Source organism: Physeter macrocephalus, chromosome 21 (genome assembly GCF_002837175.3).
Source record: "Physeter macrocephalus isolate SW-GA chromosome 21, ASM283717v5, whole genome shotgun sequence".
NCBI lineage: Eukaryota > Metazoa > Chordata > Mammalia > Artiodactyla > Physeteridae > Physeter > Physeter macrocephalus.
In genome coordinates, this window is record NC_041234.1 from 93117517 (window position 1) to 93134003 (window position 16487).

Genomic DNA, 16487 nt, shown 5'->3' on the forward strand with positions numbered 1-16487 from the left:
GCCTTGGCTGGAAGCCGAACTCAGCCCGCCGCGGAGGGAGCTCCCTAGAGCCTCTTCACCCAGCAACTGCGGGGATGCTGAGAACCCGGCTGCTGGGGCAGCTGGGCTGCTCCGGTTGGCGCTCGAGGCCAGCGCGCAGCCCGCCCCCGCGTCCGCCCCACAGTTGCCCACGCCGTGCGGGAGGCGGGGCCGCCCAGCTCACCTGGCCGTTTGGGGCGGGGCCGCCCGCGACCCGGGGGAGCTGGGGAGCGGGGGTGGCGGCGGTACCCAGGGTGCAGGAAAGGGGCTCGCCCCGGAGGCATGGCCGGAGCTCCCACTCCTCCACGCCCCCCCACCGCCCGTGCCGGGGGCCCTCCCTCGGCTCGCTCGCGCTCTCCCTCCCTCTTCTCCCCTCCTTCGCTCCCTCCCTCCGAGCCCAATTGCTCAAGCCGCTTCCTTCCCCAACGCCAGCGCCAGTTCCTCTCTTGGTGGGGCCCGGGAAGGGCAGCAAACGCTAGACACTGGAACAGCCGCGGCGGCAGGACCATGGCCGAGCCCCGAGGGGCCGCGAAGCCGGCGGCACCCAAAGCCTCCTTCGCACCGACCGAGCTCAGCCGGCGGAGCGCCCCGCAGCCCCGCCCCTCGAGAGTGGACACCGTCAGCCTGGGCAGGTACCGGGGCAGCGCCACCGCCTCCCGGGAGCCCCCCTTCCACGGCTTGTTGATGCCCTCGGGAACAGGCTCGGGGCGCCGGCGGGGAGCGCTGCGGGAGCTGCTGGGGCTGCAGGGGGCGGCTCCCGCCGGGTGGCTGTCGGAGGAGCGCCCCGAGGAGCAGTCCCCGGGCGGGCCGAACGGACCGAGCGGTAGCGGGCTATGCCTGGAGCCCCGGGAGCACGCGTGGATACTGGCGGCCGCTGAGGGCCGCTTTGAGGCGCTGCAGGAGCTGCTGGAGGTCGAGCCGGGGCTGCTCCTGCGGGGCGACCCGATCACGGGCTACACGGTGCTGCACTGGCTGGCCAAGCACGGGCGCCACGAGGAACTCATCCTGGTGCACGACTTCGCCCAGCGCAGGGGGTTGCGGCTCGACGTGAGCGCCCCGGGTAGCGGCGGCCTCACGCCCCTCCACCTGGCAGCCCTGCAGGGCCACGATATGGTCGTCAAGGTGCTGGTGGGCGCCTTGGGGGCAGACCCCACGCGCCGCGACCACAGCGGCCACCGGGCCTGTCACTACCTGCGGCCCGACGCGCCCTGGACCCTGCGGGAGCTGTCGGGGGCCGAGGACTGGGAGACGGCGGGCGGCAGCGAGCGTAACAACGCCAACAACAACAGCAGCGGCGGCGGCGCCGCGTGTACGCCGAGACGCGCCCCCAGCGCAGTGAGCGCGCCGGTCGTGGAGACAAGGGCCAGAGCGGCGGCGGCGCCCGCCAAGGGGAAGGACTCCGCGGGCAGACGGGTGGCGCAAATTCAAGGCCTTCTCCGCCATATGTTCCCCTTCTTCCAGGACCGTTAGACGGAGACTGGAGAGCGTGGAGGGGCCAAGACGCTGCGGTGGGGCCTCGGTCCCGGGTGGTCCCTGGCGGTCCCGGGTCCCACCGAAGGGGCGGCGCCTCGGACGCAGCTCGGGCCGCAGCCGTGGGCGCTGGTCCTGCAAGGAACAGATCACCTCGGGGTCCGTCTCAGGCACCTGTCTCAGGAGTACAGACACCGGCGAGGAGACGCGGGGACCAGGGCACGCCTAAGCGAGGGAGAGCAAAGACCAAGCCTTCCTGGCGCCGAATCCCCAGACTACAGGATTAAAGAGTTAGGAGCAGAGCGTGGTCCTGCTTGGGAGGGAAAGTTAGCTTCCAGTAGCCTTTTCTGGGCAGGTGGAAGCTGTGGGTTTATTAGGCAACATTTGCTAGAAGAATGAGTTAAGATTGTAAACCACTGACGCAGAGGAAGCGCCTAACTGCAGGCCTGACTCGGCTGTTAACGGGTCACTTTGTGAGGGCAGGCTCAGCCCCTGTCAACCTGCTCCTGAGACAACCAGGCCTTACCCTTACGGTTTGGTTTCTAATGTATCACGAATGACTTCTTAAGCATATTAAAGTGGCATATGTCTTCCTTTCACATTACAAAGCTGTCCTTTGAATGACTTTTTTTTTCCCCCATTAACCACCTCTTCCCTGTGTTTGCAGGGAAGAGGTCACCAACCCACGGCTGCGAGCTAGTGATCCAGAACAGTCTCTGGATCTCATTTTCAGAGCAAGTGGACAAGATGTGCACCAAAGGAGCTACTTTCCCCTTGGCTCTGAGTAGAGACGCACAGTTTACCTGTCTCCTGGGCTCTTCAGCATCTAGGTCTGGCCTCTTGCACAAGTCTCATCCCAGAGGAGGTGTCTGCGGGGAGCAGAGGGGAGGTAAAATGAAAAAGCCTCCAAATATGTATTTCTAATATTTCCTGGTGAGTCATGTAATTTACCTTGACTTCTGCCCTCCAATGAGACACACCCCCCTGGCACTTTTTTCCAAGATAGGGCTTTAATCATCAGCATTGTGGGTTTCTTTTAATTACATTTAATATATAAGCTGTACTTTGGAAAATTGCTCCCATTCAGAAATAGTATGAATTGAGTAGAATACAGGTGGGTTGATTTGAGCTGAAAGGAGGGAGAAGCAGTTGGTGGCTGGATATCCGTGCTGCTTTCGAGAACAGCATAGTTTCAAATTAGCACTGTATCCCTGGAGGGTTGGGTAGCCCTTGCAATGGACTGCTGTGTCCCCAGCCCTCCCATCCCAGTCCTCTAAGGCCAGGGAGGAACTGAGTCACAACAAAACACAGGCCAGAGACACCACCCTGAGCCCATCCGTCCAGGCTTCCACCTCTGCCTGGCGGGCCTGTTTGCCCCTTCTGTGCTCAAAACGTTCCCACCTGCCCTTAATAACGCATTAGATTCTTCCCATCCATGAAATGATCCAAATCTTTCCTGTTGATTCTCAGCCTGTCCCGCGTCTCTAGGAACTATACCTTAAACGTATTTACAGTGTAATGTAGCATTTCCTTTTTCTTCTTCTAAATGAACTTCTTTGGGAATTCCCCCGCCATCCAGTGGTTAGGACTCGGCGCTTGCACTGTAGGGTCCTGAGTTCAATCCCTGGTTGGGAACTAAGATCCCACCAGCCACGCGGCAGAGCCAAAAAAACAAAAGAACCAAAAATGAACTTCTTTGATGTTTGCAGTGGGAGGGTGAGCAGCTCCTGGCTTGTGGCATTTGGCATGGGCATCTAGCATAACCCTCCTCCACCCTCATGCCCATTTTATAGATGCAAATTGGCTAACTGATGCAGGACTGCGGTTTCTGCTCCACAACCTCTCCCTCGACAGCTGCCAAGGTGGGTTGGGTTTGGTGAAGGCGTCAGGGCAGGGCCTTCCTGCCACGTGGCTGAGTCTGCGGACTCCTGGCTTGGAGAGAAGATTGACATGTGCCTTCGCCCGACATTCAAAGGACACTTAACAGTAGTCCCCTCTTCATAGGAAAAGTTTGAACCTAAGCATCTTAACTATTAGCAGATTTGGGGACCTACGACAAGCATCTGCCCTGCTCTTTCCAAAATGAAAACCAAGTCAGCTGGAAGATTTGAAAGCGGCTTTCTGGAGTTTTTCCTGTAGTCAGCTATTCTTCCCCACAGATTTTTCTCATCATGTGATATTGCCTAGCCTACCTCCTCCATGTAAAATTGAGGTTTGGCTGCAGGGGACAAACCCCCATGCTGAAAACTCTCCATGCCTAACATCAAGCCATTGGCATTTCTGGTATGCTTTTCGAGGCAAGACTAGTATGCTCACCCCAAGAGAAAGAACAAATTCCCTGAGAAACTTCTTTCCAGGGGAGCAAAACAGAGTTAAGCAGATGATGCAAATCTGCATTCTAGTGGGACAGGCAGGCAAGAAAAGGAGGCAGAAGCAGGGCTGTGACAGGTAAGCATGGGGGTTGGAGTAGGGGGGTGCTGCAAAGAGGGCGGGGCCTAACCCAGGCCAAAGGTGCAGGAAAGGCTTTCCGGGGAGGAAGAGTACACCTGATCTGAGGCTGGAGGGGTGAGTGGGAGTCTCTCAGTGGAGACGGGGGGAGCAGCCTCCTGGCAGGCCACCGGAGTATGCACATAGCAAGTACCGGGAGATGTGAGTCAGCCGGTTTGCAAGGAAGGTGGGAGCTGGGGAGTAATTAACGGCAACTCCCGAGAAGTGGATGGGGGTCCAGATCACTAAGGGTCTCATAGGTCATGCTGAAAGAGGAATACAGATTTTAACCTAGAGGTAGCTGGGAGCATAGAAGGTTTCTAAGCAGGAGAGTAACATGGTGAGATTTTAGAAAAATCACTCTTCCAGTCATGTGGAGGATAGAGCCAAGTGGGGGAAAATGCATCATACAATCAAAGCGTTTCAGGAGAAACGCTTCAAGGAAAGCCGTGCTTCTGCTGGGAAGTTCAAAGACCCCTGTGGAAGGTAGTGGCCTTCAAACTTGTTTTTTTTCTTCTCTTGCTCAAATGGAGCTTACCTCAGAGCCCCAGGTGTAAAACTAAGTGCGGAGCCGCTCAGGTGAAGCTGGATTGGGACCTCTCCTCCCCATCCCGTGCCCCTGTCTTAGACCGGCGGGGGTCGCACAGTGGCCCCGGGAGCAAAATTGCCAGAACTGCTGGCGTGGTGGAAGGTGCTCAGCCTAACCTGGGTTCCAAAACCTGCTACTGATTAGAAACCTTGAGCAAATCACTCACCTCTCTGAGCTGCAGTTTCCTCATCAGTAAAATGGGAACAATACAAGGTCCCTTGCAAGGTTGTTCTGATGATTCGAGAAAATACATATGCAACGCCTAGCAACGCTGCAGGACACGTAGGAAATAGAAAATAACAGAGAAGGTATGTATTAACAAATTTATTAAAGAATTTATTAACAAATTCTTGTTTGGAAAAATTAAGGTATTCAGCAGGCTCTTGTGGTGAAACTACTTTATCTGCTAGGGTAGTCCAGGAGGGATCTTGTGGTTACCTGAAGTATCCCACCTCTAAAATGTGTCCACATTGATTGCAAATTATTTTCCCTCTGTACCAGATGAGTGGCTGCTCCTCAAAGGAGATATTGATTCCTCTGCTGATGTTCTTCACAACCTACACACTTTTACTTTAGACAAAATAGAAATAAGCCGACTTACCTTGTTCTCAGCCCACAGAAGAAGTAAAAGCAGTAACTTAGTAAGTAATTGCCCACCAACTATTAAATAGGTTAGATATTATTTCCAGATAAAGTCATAAACTGGAGTCAGGGCTAAACCTGAAATCCTCTGAAGAGAATAAAAGCACACAAGTCGATCGTCTCTTGACCCCATTATCTATAGAAATGCCCCCTCCCATCCCAGCCAACATACCCTGCATTCCACACCCAGCCTCCATGTTTTCCCTCTTTCTGTTCATTTTAACGAAGGGAAGGAGCATGCCTGTCTCCTTTCAAGATGTAACTCACGCTCTCAAGCCCGCCTCCTCCCACAGCCTAATTCCATCAGTTGTCCCTCTCCTGTATCTTGGAGCTCACACTCAGTTTAGTTCAGTGCAATAAACGTTTGTTGAGCACCTACTAAGAGCCAGGCTCTTTGGGTGACAAACACTTCCCAGCCAAGCTTTTCCACAGGGAGGTCTCCTCCCTTAACATCTCCATTTCCTCAGCTCTTAATCACTCCTATGCATTCTGGTTTCTGCCTCTATCATCCCAGCACAATTGCTTCCACAAAGGTCTCCCATGATGACCTCCCGTCTGCCTAATGCAAGTCCTTACCTTTGTTCACTTCTTGGCAGCACTGGCCAATGTGGGCTACTTCCTCCTCCTTGAAACTCTCTTCTCTAGTCTTCCATGACCTCCTATGGCTTTAGTTGCTGGCACTTACCAGGTTGAAGTCCTGGAAAGTTCACTCTACATTCTCTCCCTAAGTCATTTCATCCCTTTCCCCACTCAGCCCCACACCCAGCTCTGCTCCAGCCACACAGTCCTTGCTGTTCCTCAAAAGAGCCTTGTTCTCCTGAACTCTGGGATTCCTACGTGCTGTTCCCTGTCCAGAAACACTCTTCCCTCTATTCCTTGCCCCCTTTCACCTGGCCTACTCCCACTCATCCTTCAAATGTCAGTTTAAATGTCACCTCCTTGGGGAAGTCTTCTCTGACCCTCAGGCTAGGTTCGAACTGCACCTTTTCTAATCCTTATCACACTTGAGAAGTTATTCATGGAGTTATTAGATTAATATCTCCCCTGCCCCACTAGATGTAAATTCCATGAGGGCAGGAACCAAGTCTGTCTTATTCACCACGTTATCCCTAGTTCCTGGTAGATGGAAGGCGCTCAATAAGTTGGCAATGGAATCAAAGATTTGACCTCAAAAGCACAAGAAACAAAAGAAGAAATAGATCAATCGGACTTCATCAAAATTAAAAACCTAGGGGCCTGAAAGGAAACTACTAAAAAAGTAAAAAGACAACCCACAAAATGGGAGAAAATATTTGCAAACATATATCTCATAAGGGTCTAGTATCCAGAATATATAAAGAACTCCTACAACTCAACAGCAAAAGTATAAAAAACCTGATTTAAAAACAAGCAAAGGGGGGCTTCCGTGGTGGCGCAGTGGTTGAGAGTCCGCCTGCCGATGCAGGTGCAAATAGCCAACAAGCACAGGAGAAGGTGCTCAACACCATTAGTTGTTAGGGAAATGCAAGTCAAATCCAGAATGAGATACCACTTCACATCCACTAGGATGTGAAGTCAGATGATACAAAAAAAAAAAAAAGTCAGATGATAACAAGCACTGGTGAGGATATAGAGAAATTGGAACACTCATATTCTGCTGGTAGGAATGTAAAATGATACAGTCACTTTGGAAACTAGTCTGGCAGTTCCTCAAAACACAGGGCTTCCCTGGTGGCGCAGTGGTTGAGAGTCCGCCTGCCGATGCAGGGGATATGGGTTCGTGCCCCGGTCCGGGAGGATCCCACATGCCGCGGCCCGTGAGCCACGGCCGCTGGGCCTGCCCGTCCGGAGCCTGTGCTCCGCGGCTGGAGAGGCCGCAGCGGTGAGAGGCCCGTGTACCGCAAAAAAAAAAAAAAAAAAAAAAGTTAAACACAGAGTTACGTGATTTATAATGAAAAGCATATATTTGGTCTTCAACCCCATTCCTGGCACAGAGCTCCTAAAGCCCTTGGAATTTCCTATGATAAGAGTGATAAAGGTGTCTCTTGTATGTTAATAAGGTGACTTTGGGGAAAGCCCTTAGGTAACCTAAGGTTAGGAACTGGTTGCCAGGGGAACCAAAGGCGAGAGGAGAGGGGTGGAACTTTCAGTATAACCCCCCTCCACCCTCTGCGAGGAGAGAGGGGCTGGAGGTCGAATCAGTCATTGGCCAGTGTTTTAATCAGTCATGTCTATGTAATGAAGCTTCCATCAAAACCCAAAGGACAGGGCTCAGGGTTCAGAGTTTCCAGGTTGGTAAACACATGGAGATTTGGGGAGTGTGGTACCTTCAGAGAGGGCATGGAGGCTCTTAACCTTTTCTTCATACCTTGCCCTATGCATCTCTTCCATCTGACTCTTCCTGGATTACATCATTTTATAATAAACTGGTGATCTAGTAAGTAGGATGTTTCTCTGAGTTCTGTGAGCCACTCTAGCAAATGAATTGAACCCAAGGAGGAGGTCTTAGGATCCTCTGATTTACAGCCAGTCTGTCAGAAGTACAGGTAACAACCTGGACTTGCAACTGGCATGTGAAACCCGAGGGGTGTGGTAGTTGGAACCTCCGATCTGTAGCCCATCAGTCAGAAGCACAGGTGACAGCCTGGGCTTGCGACAAGCATCTGAAGGGGGAGGGGGTGAGGGACAGTCTTGTGGGACTGAACCCTGAACCTTTGGAATCTGATGCTATCTACGTGTAGTGTCAGAATTGAGTTGAATTGTAGGACACTCAGCTGGTGTTGGAAAATTGCTCCTTGTTAGTGTGAGGGAACTTCCCCCCACTGGAATTGGTACCAGAACCTATTTACCATATGACTGAGCCATTCCACTCCTAAGGTATCTAGGTATTTACCCAAGAGAAATGAAAGCATAAGCTTATATGTGAATGTTCATAGCAGTGTTATTCATAATAACCAAAAGATGGAAACAACCCCATTGTCTATCAACAGAGGAATAGATAAACAAAATGTGATGTAGCCATACAATGGAATCTTATCCAGCCATGAAAATGAATGAAGTACTGATTCATGATACAACATGGATGATCCTTGAAAACATGTGCTAAATGAAATAAGCCAGTCACAAAAGACCACATATTATATGATTCCATTTATATGAAATGTCCAGAACAGGCAAATCCATAAGAGACAGAAAGGAGATTAATGGTTGCTTAGGGCTGAAGAGGATGGGGGATGGGGGTGGGGGGGGTGATAGCTAAAGGGTAGGAAATTTCCTTTTTTTTAATCATTGTTTAATTGGGACTTCCTGGGCGGTCCAAGTGGTTAAGACTCTGCACTTCCACTGCAGGGGGCATGGGTTCAATCCCTGATTGGGGAACTAAGATCCTGCATGCAGCGGGGCGCGGCCAAAAAAAAAATCATTTAAAAAAATTGAAGTATAGTTAATTTACAATGTGTGTTAGTTTCAGGTATACAGCAAAGTGATTCAGATACATATATTCTTTTTCAGATTCTTTTCCATTATAGGTTATTACAAGATATTGGATATCTTATAATATCCAATACATTACAATATCCAATGTAATATCCAATACCCTGTGCTATACAGTAGGTCCTTGTTATCTATTTTATATATAATAGTTGTGTATATGTTAATCCCAAGCTCTTAATTTCTCTCCCCTCCCCCATCCTCTTTGGTTTGTTTTCTATGTCTGTGAGTCTATTTCTGTTTTGTAAATAAGTTCATTTGTATCTTTTTTTAGATTTCGCATATAAGTGTTATCATATGATACTTGTCTTTGTCTGACATACTTCACTTAATATGATAATCTCTAGGTCCATCCATGTTGATGCAAATGGCATTATTTCGTTCCTTTTTATGGCTAATATTCCATTGTATATATGTACCACATCTTCTTTATCCATTCCTCTGTTAATGGACATTTAGGTTGCTTCCAGGTCTTGGCTGTTGTAAGTAGTGCTGCAATGAACATTGGGGTGCATGTATCTTTTCGAATTAGAGTTTTGTCCAGATATATGCCCAGGAGTGGGATTGCAGGATCATATGGTAACTCTATTTTTAGTTTCCTTTTTTAAAATAAATTTATTTATTTATTTTTGGCTGTGTTGGGTCTTCGTTGCTGCGCGCAGGCTTTCTCTAGTTGTGGCGAGCGGAGCAGCTCTTCATTGTGGTGCATGGGCTTCTCATTGCGGTGGCTTGTCTTGTTGTGGAGCACGGGCTCTGGGCGCACGGGCTTCAGTAGTTGTGGCACACGGGGTCAGTAGTTGTGGCTCCCGGGCTCTAGAGCGCAGGCTCAGTAGCTGTGGCACACAGGCTTACTTGCTCCGCGGCATGTGGGATCTTCCCGGACCAGGGATCAAACCCGTGTCTCCTGCATTGGCAGGCAGACTCTTAACCACAGTGCCACCAGGGAAGTCCCCTATTTTTAGTTTTTTAAGGAACCTCCATACTCTTCTCCATAGTGGCTGTATTAATTTACATTCCCACCAACAGTGTACGAGGATTCATTTTTCTCCACACCCTCACCAGCATTTATTGTTTGCAGACTTTTTATTTTATTTTATTTTATTTTTATAAATTTATTTACTTTTGGCTGCATTGGGTCTTTTTTTAAATATAAATTTATTTATTCATTTATTGGCTGCGTTGGGTCTTCGTTGCTGCTTTCTCTAGTTGCAGTGAGCAGGGTCTGCTCTTAGTTGCGGTGCACGGGCTTCTCATTGCGGTGGCTTCTCTTGTTGTGGAGCACAGGCTCTAGATGCACAGGCTTCAGTAGTTGTGGCTCACGGGCTCTAGAGAGCAGGCTCAGTAGTTGTGGCGCATGGGCTTAGTTGCTCCGCGGCATGTGGGATCTTCCCGGGCCAGGGCTCGAACCCGTGTCCCCGGCATTGGCAGGGGGATTCTGAACCACTGCACCACCAGGGAAGCCCCTGTAGACTTTTTAATAATGGCCATTCTGACTGGTGTGAGGTGATACCTCATTGTAGTTTTGATTTGCGTTTCTCTAATAATTAGTGATGTTGAGCATCTTTTCATGTGCCTGTTGGCCATCCATATGTCTTCTTTGGAGAAATGTCTATTTAGGTCTTCTGCCCATTTTTTTATTGGGTTTTTTTATTTTTGATATTGAGCTGTATGAGCTGTTAGTATATTTTGGAAATTAATCCCTTGTCAGTAGCATCATTTGCAAATATTTTCTACTAGTTGGTAGGTTGTCTTTCATTCTGTTTATGGTTTCCTTTGCTGTACAAAGCCTTTTAAGTTTAATTAGGTCCCATTTGTTTATTTTTGCTTTTTTTTCCATTACTCTAGGAGACAGATCCAAAAAATATTGCTGTGATTTATGTCAAAGAGTGTTCTGCGTATGTTTTCCTCTAGGAGTTTTATAGTATCCAGTCCTACATTTAGGTCTTTAATCCATTTTGAATTTTTAAAAAAATTTTGAGTTTATTTTTTTGTATATGGTATTTGAGAATGTTCTAATTTCATTCGTTTACATGTAGCTGTCCAGTATTCCCAGCACCACTTATTGAGGAGACTGTCTTTTCTCCATTGTATATTCTTGCCTCCCTTGTCGTAGATTAATTGACCATAAGCACGTGGGTTTCTTTCTGGGCTTTCTATCGGCAATTTCTTTTTAAGGTGATGAAAATGTTCTAAAATTGACTTTGGTAATGGCTGCACATATCTGTGAATATACTAAAAGCCACTGAACTGTACACTATAAATGAGTGAATTGTATACTCCGTGAATTATATCTTAATAAAACTGTTACTTAAAAACAAAACAAAACAGAAAGAACCAGAGAGAAATGTGCTCGTAGATTAGAGAGCAGTGAGAACACAGACACAGAGTTATTGAATTAATGAAAGAGAAGTGAGGAGGGGCAGCCTTCAGAAAGGGAAGGAGGAAGAAGTATATAAATAGAAAGCTGACAGAGGAATTAGAAGAACTAGAGCAGCGAGTTCCCTGGGTGTGGAGATAAGGCTCCTTCCAGGCCTCAGAGGCCCTGAAGCAACCCTGTAGGCTCAGTTCAGTGTGATACATGGTGTTCACATAGGGCCCCTGGGTCATTACAACCAGGTTAAAGTGTTTAGTATCTCTGTTGAAGAAGGCAGAGAAGTTTATGACACATCCTAAATAGGTAACAGTGTAAAAGCTTGGGTTCGTATAGGCGCACTCCTCAGTCATCCAGAAAATGTACATTTATGGAGCACGCTCAACAGATAAGGTCCTCCTGAATTCAGAACATTTTAAAGGTGTGATGGTCTTTTTGATATGTCAACTTGGCAAGGCTCCACCCCCCAGTTACTCAAACACTAATCTAGGTGTTTCAGTCAAGGTATTTTGCAGATGTAATTAAAGTCCACAGTTAGCTCACTTTAAGTAAAGGAGATTATCTTAGATAACATGGGTGGGCCTGATTTAATCAGGTGCAAAGCCTTAAAAGCAGGGTTGAGGCTCTCCCAAGAAAAGAAATTTTGCCTGCGGGCAGCAGCTTCAGCCAGTGGACAGCCATGCCTGTGAGATCCTGTCTGCCTTTCCTGAAGGCCTGCCCTGGGAGTTCCCAATTTGCCTCTCAGGCCTCATAATCACAGAAGCCAATTCCTTGCAATAAATCCCTCATTATATATCTCCTACTGGTCCTGCTTCTCTGGGTGAACACTGACTCATAAAAAAAGCAACTGTGTTACTCCAAGATAATAAATTTGTGATCAAATTAAAGTTTATTCGGATGGAACATATCTAATGCCTAGATGGTGGTTTCTAATACCATTCTCCAATAAAAGGAACCAAGGTTCCTTGTCTCCTTGGAGAAATGGCTGATTCTGGGCTGGGGAAGTATTGGATTATACCATAAGTATAAAATAAACATCCAGGGACTTCCCTAGTGGTCCAGTGGAAGACATGGAAGAACCTTAAATGCATTATTACTAAGTGAACAAAGCCAATTCAAAAAGGCCACGTACTGGGACTTCCCTGGTGGCGCAGTGCTTAAGACTTCACGCTCCCAATGCAGGGAGCCGGGGTTCGATCCCTGGTCAGGGAGCTAGATCCCACAGGCCGCAACTAAGAGTTCCCGTTCCACAACTAAAAGATCCCGCTTGCCGCAAACTAAAGATCCGACATAGACAAATAAATAAATAAATAAAAATCCATACGTCCATTTTGATATAAACAAATGACAGAATAAGTAAATAGGGAAGAAGAGACAAATCTCCCATGCAGAAAAATTCTGGGTAATTTATGGAGCTACTCGTCCCTTGAAGAGTTAAAGAAGGGGAGCATAACTCCCAACTTCTTAAGAGAGCTGCACATTGTGACTTACTTCCAAAGAGTACAGTCGGGAAGGGGGAAAATAGAGTAACTGTACAGTGGAGAAACCTGACCAACACTGCTTCAGCCAGTTGAAATGATCTGATAAGAAAGGCCCGTTACCTCTGTGATCTTCCTTCCCCAAAACTTATAACCCCAGTCTAATAATGAGAAAAACATCAAACACAATCCAATAGAGGGGCATCCTAAAACATATTTGACCAGTACTCAAAACTGTCAAGCTCATGTTGTTGAACCCAAGTTCATGGGCCTGACACACAGTGAGGCCAAACAAATAGAAACGTCAGAGTTTGGAGCAGAGAAAGGTTTATTGCTAGGGCCAAGCAAAGAGTTCTGATCCAGACTCAAACGTTTTGGTTTGTTTGGCCTCACTGTACATTGGGCCCACGAACTTGGGTTCGACAGCAGTCATCAAAAACAAGGAGAGTCTGAGACACTATCACAGCCAAGAGGAGCCTAAGGAGACATAACTACCGTATGCAAAGTGGTATCCTGGATGGGATCTTGGAGCAGAAAAAGGCTATTAGGTAAAAACTAAAAAAATCTGAATAAACTATGAACTTTATATTATCTTCTCTACTTTTCTCTAAATCTAAAACTGTTCTAAAAAATAAAGTCTATTAAAAAACTAGAGGGACTTCCCTGGTGGTCCAGTGGCTAGGGCTCCGTGCTCCCAATGCAGGGGGCCTGGGTTCGATCCCTGGTCAGGGAACTAGATCCCGCATGCTGCAACTAAAAGATTCCGCATGCTGCAGCTAAGACCCAGTGCATCCAAATAAGTAAATAAATAAATATATTAAAAAAAAACTAGATCAGGAAAAAATCAGATGAACAAATACTTCTGAATATGTACTCTACAAGTTGTTTGGTTTTTTTTTAAAGATAACTGAGTTAAATTTATTTTATATTTTTTGGCCATACTGCACTGCTTGCGGGGTCTTAGTCCCCCGACCAGGGATTGAACACGGGCCCACGGCAGTGAAAGTCCCGAGTCCTAACCACTGGACCACCAGGGAATTCCCTGTAATCTACAAGTTTTGGTACTAGGCTACAGAATGAGGAGTCATTCCGCTGTTTTCATTTTGACTTTAATTTAAAAGCAAGTCTTGATGATTTAAGTGGCTGGCAGTCTGTTGACCCTCTGTTGATAGTGACTGTCCTATCTCCTAGTCAGTGCCAAATGAGTGGCTTTTCTACCCCAAAGAGACATTAGCAGGTAGCCCCCCCAGTAGATAACCTCACTTTCTATTTCATCAAAAAGACAGAAATCACCTAAAAAGAATTTGTTCAGCTTCCTGCAACAAAACCTATGAACTGACCTGCATGTGCACCCATTTTTCCCTTCCTGTGCTCCTGTTATAACAGTTACCACTGATGCAGTGTTACTGCATGCCAGGCACTATGTTAATGCAGACAAAAAAAGGTTGCGTGTCATTTCAGTAAACAAGAATGTCGCCCGCCATCAAACCATCAGCCACTGCAGACGTCCTGACAGCGCGCCCTGAGGGGAATTCGGTTGAAGAGAAACAGGATACTGGCCCTAGATAGTTAAGATGCATATCTAAGGAATGATTTCCATGAGCCCAGACTCTTGCATCTCCCCATGCATAGAAAAGCGCTGAAATCATTAACTTGAGAGGTCTGTTTTTGTGATTAGCAGTAATCTTGTGATGTTTGACTATATTTTTTTTCCAGCAAAAACTCCTGTATATCGTGGCTCCTCCCTCGCCCCTCTGGAACATTTCCTCAGAGCTATCTGACGGGCTGTCTCCTGGGCTGTAGTCCTCACTAGGGTCCCCGAATAAAACACAACTTGCAACTTTTAGGTTGTGGGAGTTTTTGTGGGTTTTTTTCAGTCGATAGTAAACATATTGCATGCATCATCTCCTTTAATCATCACACCAAAATTCCGAGGTTCTCTTAATTTCCCCATTTTATGGTCAAGGAAAACTGAGACTCAGGGAAAGTAAGTGACTTGCCCAAGTTCTCACAGCTAGGTGTTAGAACCAAGTGCTCCAACCCAGACTCCGGAGTCTGACCTCTTAACTCCTAGGCTCTCCTCCTCTGCTCTGACTCATCACTTCCCAGCCCTTGGGAGCTTTGATCCACTGACGATTTGTATCGTCCCCTCTGTGTTCCTACTTCTTCCCTTCTGAGCCCTTCACATCATTATGCAAACAAGCTGTCACTCCCCGGGTCAAGACAAAACCCCTCCTCTAACCCCACAGGTTTCTCCAGTTCTCTCTTGACTCGAATATTCACTACTCAACTGTCTATTGAGTATCTTCACCTGGGAGGCTTACAGCCATCGCATGCTAAATATACCCCAAACTGAACCCTTGACCACCCCGCTTTCCCACCAGAAAACTATTCTCATGGTCTTTCCCTCTCAGCGAATGACACCAGCAACCACCTTGCTGCTCAAGCCAGACACTTGGGCATCATCCTGCCACTTCCCTCCTCCTCTTCTCCTACACTCAGTCAGTCACAAGTCTTGTTGATTCTACGAAATCTCTCCTCTGTCCATTTAGCTCCATCTCCACTGCCTCTGCCCATCCTTTCTCATGCGGACTACAGGCCGCAGCCTCTTATTAGTCTCTACTTCTAGCCTATGCTGCCCCATCCCCAGCCAGTCTGATCTCAGCACTCCACACACTAACCCCGGTGATTTCTTAAACCCAAACCCGATAGGCATCTGTCCATTTTCAAGCCCTTCAATGTTTTTCTGGGCCTCAAGATGCAATCCAAGCTCTGTCTCAAGGCTTTGAGGCTCCCGGTGATCTGGCCTCTGCTTACTCTCCAGCTTCCTCCTTCATTACTACTTCCTCTGGGCACCCCTCTCCCGCCACCCCCGAGTATGTCCCCTTCCCACACTTCTGCCACACAGAGTGACTTTCAGTTCCCTAAAGCCTCCCAGCTTTCTATTTATTTTTTTTTGGGGGGGTGCACCCACATGGCATGTGGGGTCTAGTTCCCCGCCCAGGGATCGAACCCACGCCCCATGCAGTGGAAGCGTGGAGTCTTAACCACTGGACCACCAGGGAAGTCCTTCCCAGCTTTCTCCTGACTGGGCCTTTTCACAGTCTGTATCCTCTGTGTGGGACATGAACACACCACACTCCACTCGCCAGATCTAACTCCTCTTTGGCCTTCAGGGCTCAGCTTGCTCTTCCTCAGCCCCTCACTCCCATGTTCAGGGCAGGTTCCCAAGGACCTAGTGCCTTCCTCACCACAGCACTTAGCATCAGGGGCTGCGGCTGTATGCACATTCGCCTGTCCCCTGCAGACTCCGAGCCGGTGAAGATGGGGGCCTGTGGATGTGGCTCACCCCTGCAGCCCAGCGCCCAGCACCCAGTGCCATGTATCCACCTCGTAGTCTGTGTTGGATGTTTGCGGAATGAACAAGTGGGAGTCAGAGGCAGCTGACCTTGAATTAGATCCACAGGCTTTCTGATTAAACTAATGTTATTTTTTTGTAGGTCATTTGCGTTCTGTTCCAATGCCTTTCTCCCTTTGTTGGCCCCTGTGGAAACACTTTTTCTAACGAATCAGATACACATTTAGAGACTTACAAATGTGGCATTAGAGGTTCATGATTTTAGAACCCATTTCCTCATTTTGAGTGGCAGAAAACTGAAGTCCCCAAAGCTGACGTGGTTTGTTAGTAGCAGGCTCATTGTAGCTGTAAAACTGGGACTATATCTTGTCTTACTGCAGTTACTCTGGTACCTAACGGTTGGTAACGCCTGTCTTCTTTCATTTAAACGGTAAGGTAGGTTGCACTGTGACTGTGGCTTTCACGATTAACCATGTGTTAATATTACATGGGGCTGGGACTTCCCTGGTGGCGCAGTGGTTAAGAATCCGCCTGCCAGTGCAGGGGACACGGGTTCGAGCCCTGGTCCGGGAAGATCCCACATGCCGCGGAGCAACTAAGCCCGTG

The 16487-nt window shown here is 48.2% G+C and overlaps 1 protein-coding gene across 1 annotated transcript; it reads left to right on the forward strand.

Annotated features, from left to right (window-relative positions):
- The first annotated feature begins 300 nt into the window (after positions 1-300).
- On the forward strand, positions 301-1488 carry SOWAHD (sosondowah ankyrin repeat domain family member D). Its single transcript, XM_007116636.4, has one exon. The coding sequence runs from the start codon at positions 301-303 to the stop codon at positions 1486-1488; it is 1188 nt and encodes a 395-aa protein (XP_007116698.4).
- The last annotated feature ends 14999 nt before the right edge of the window (positions 1489-16487 follow it).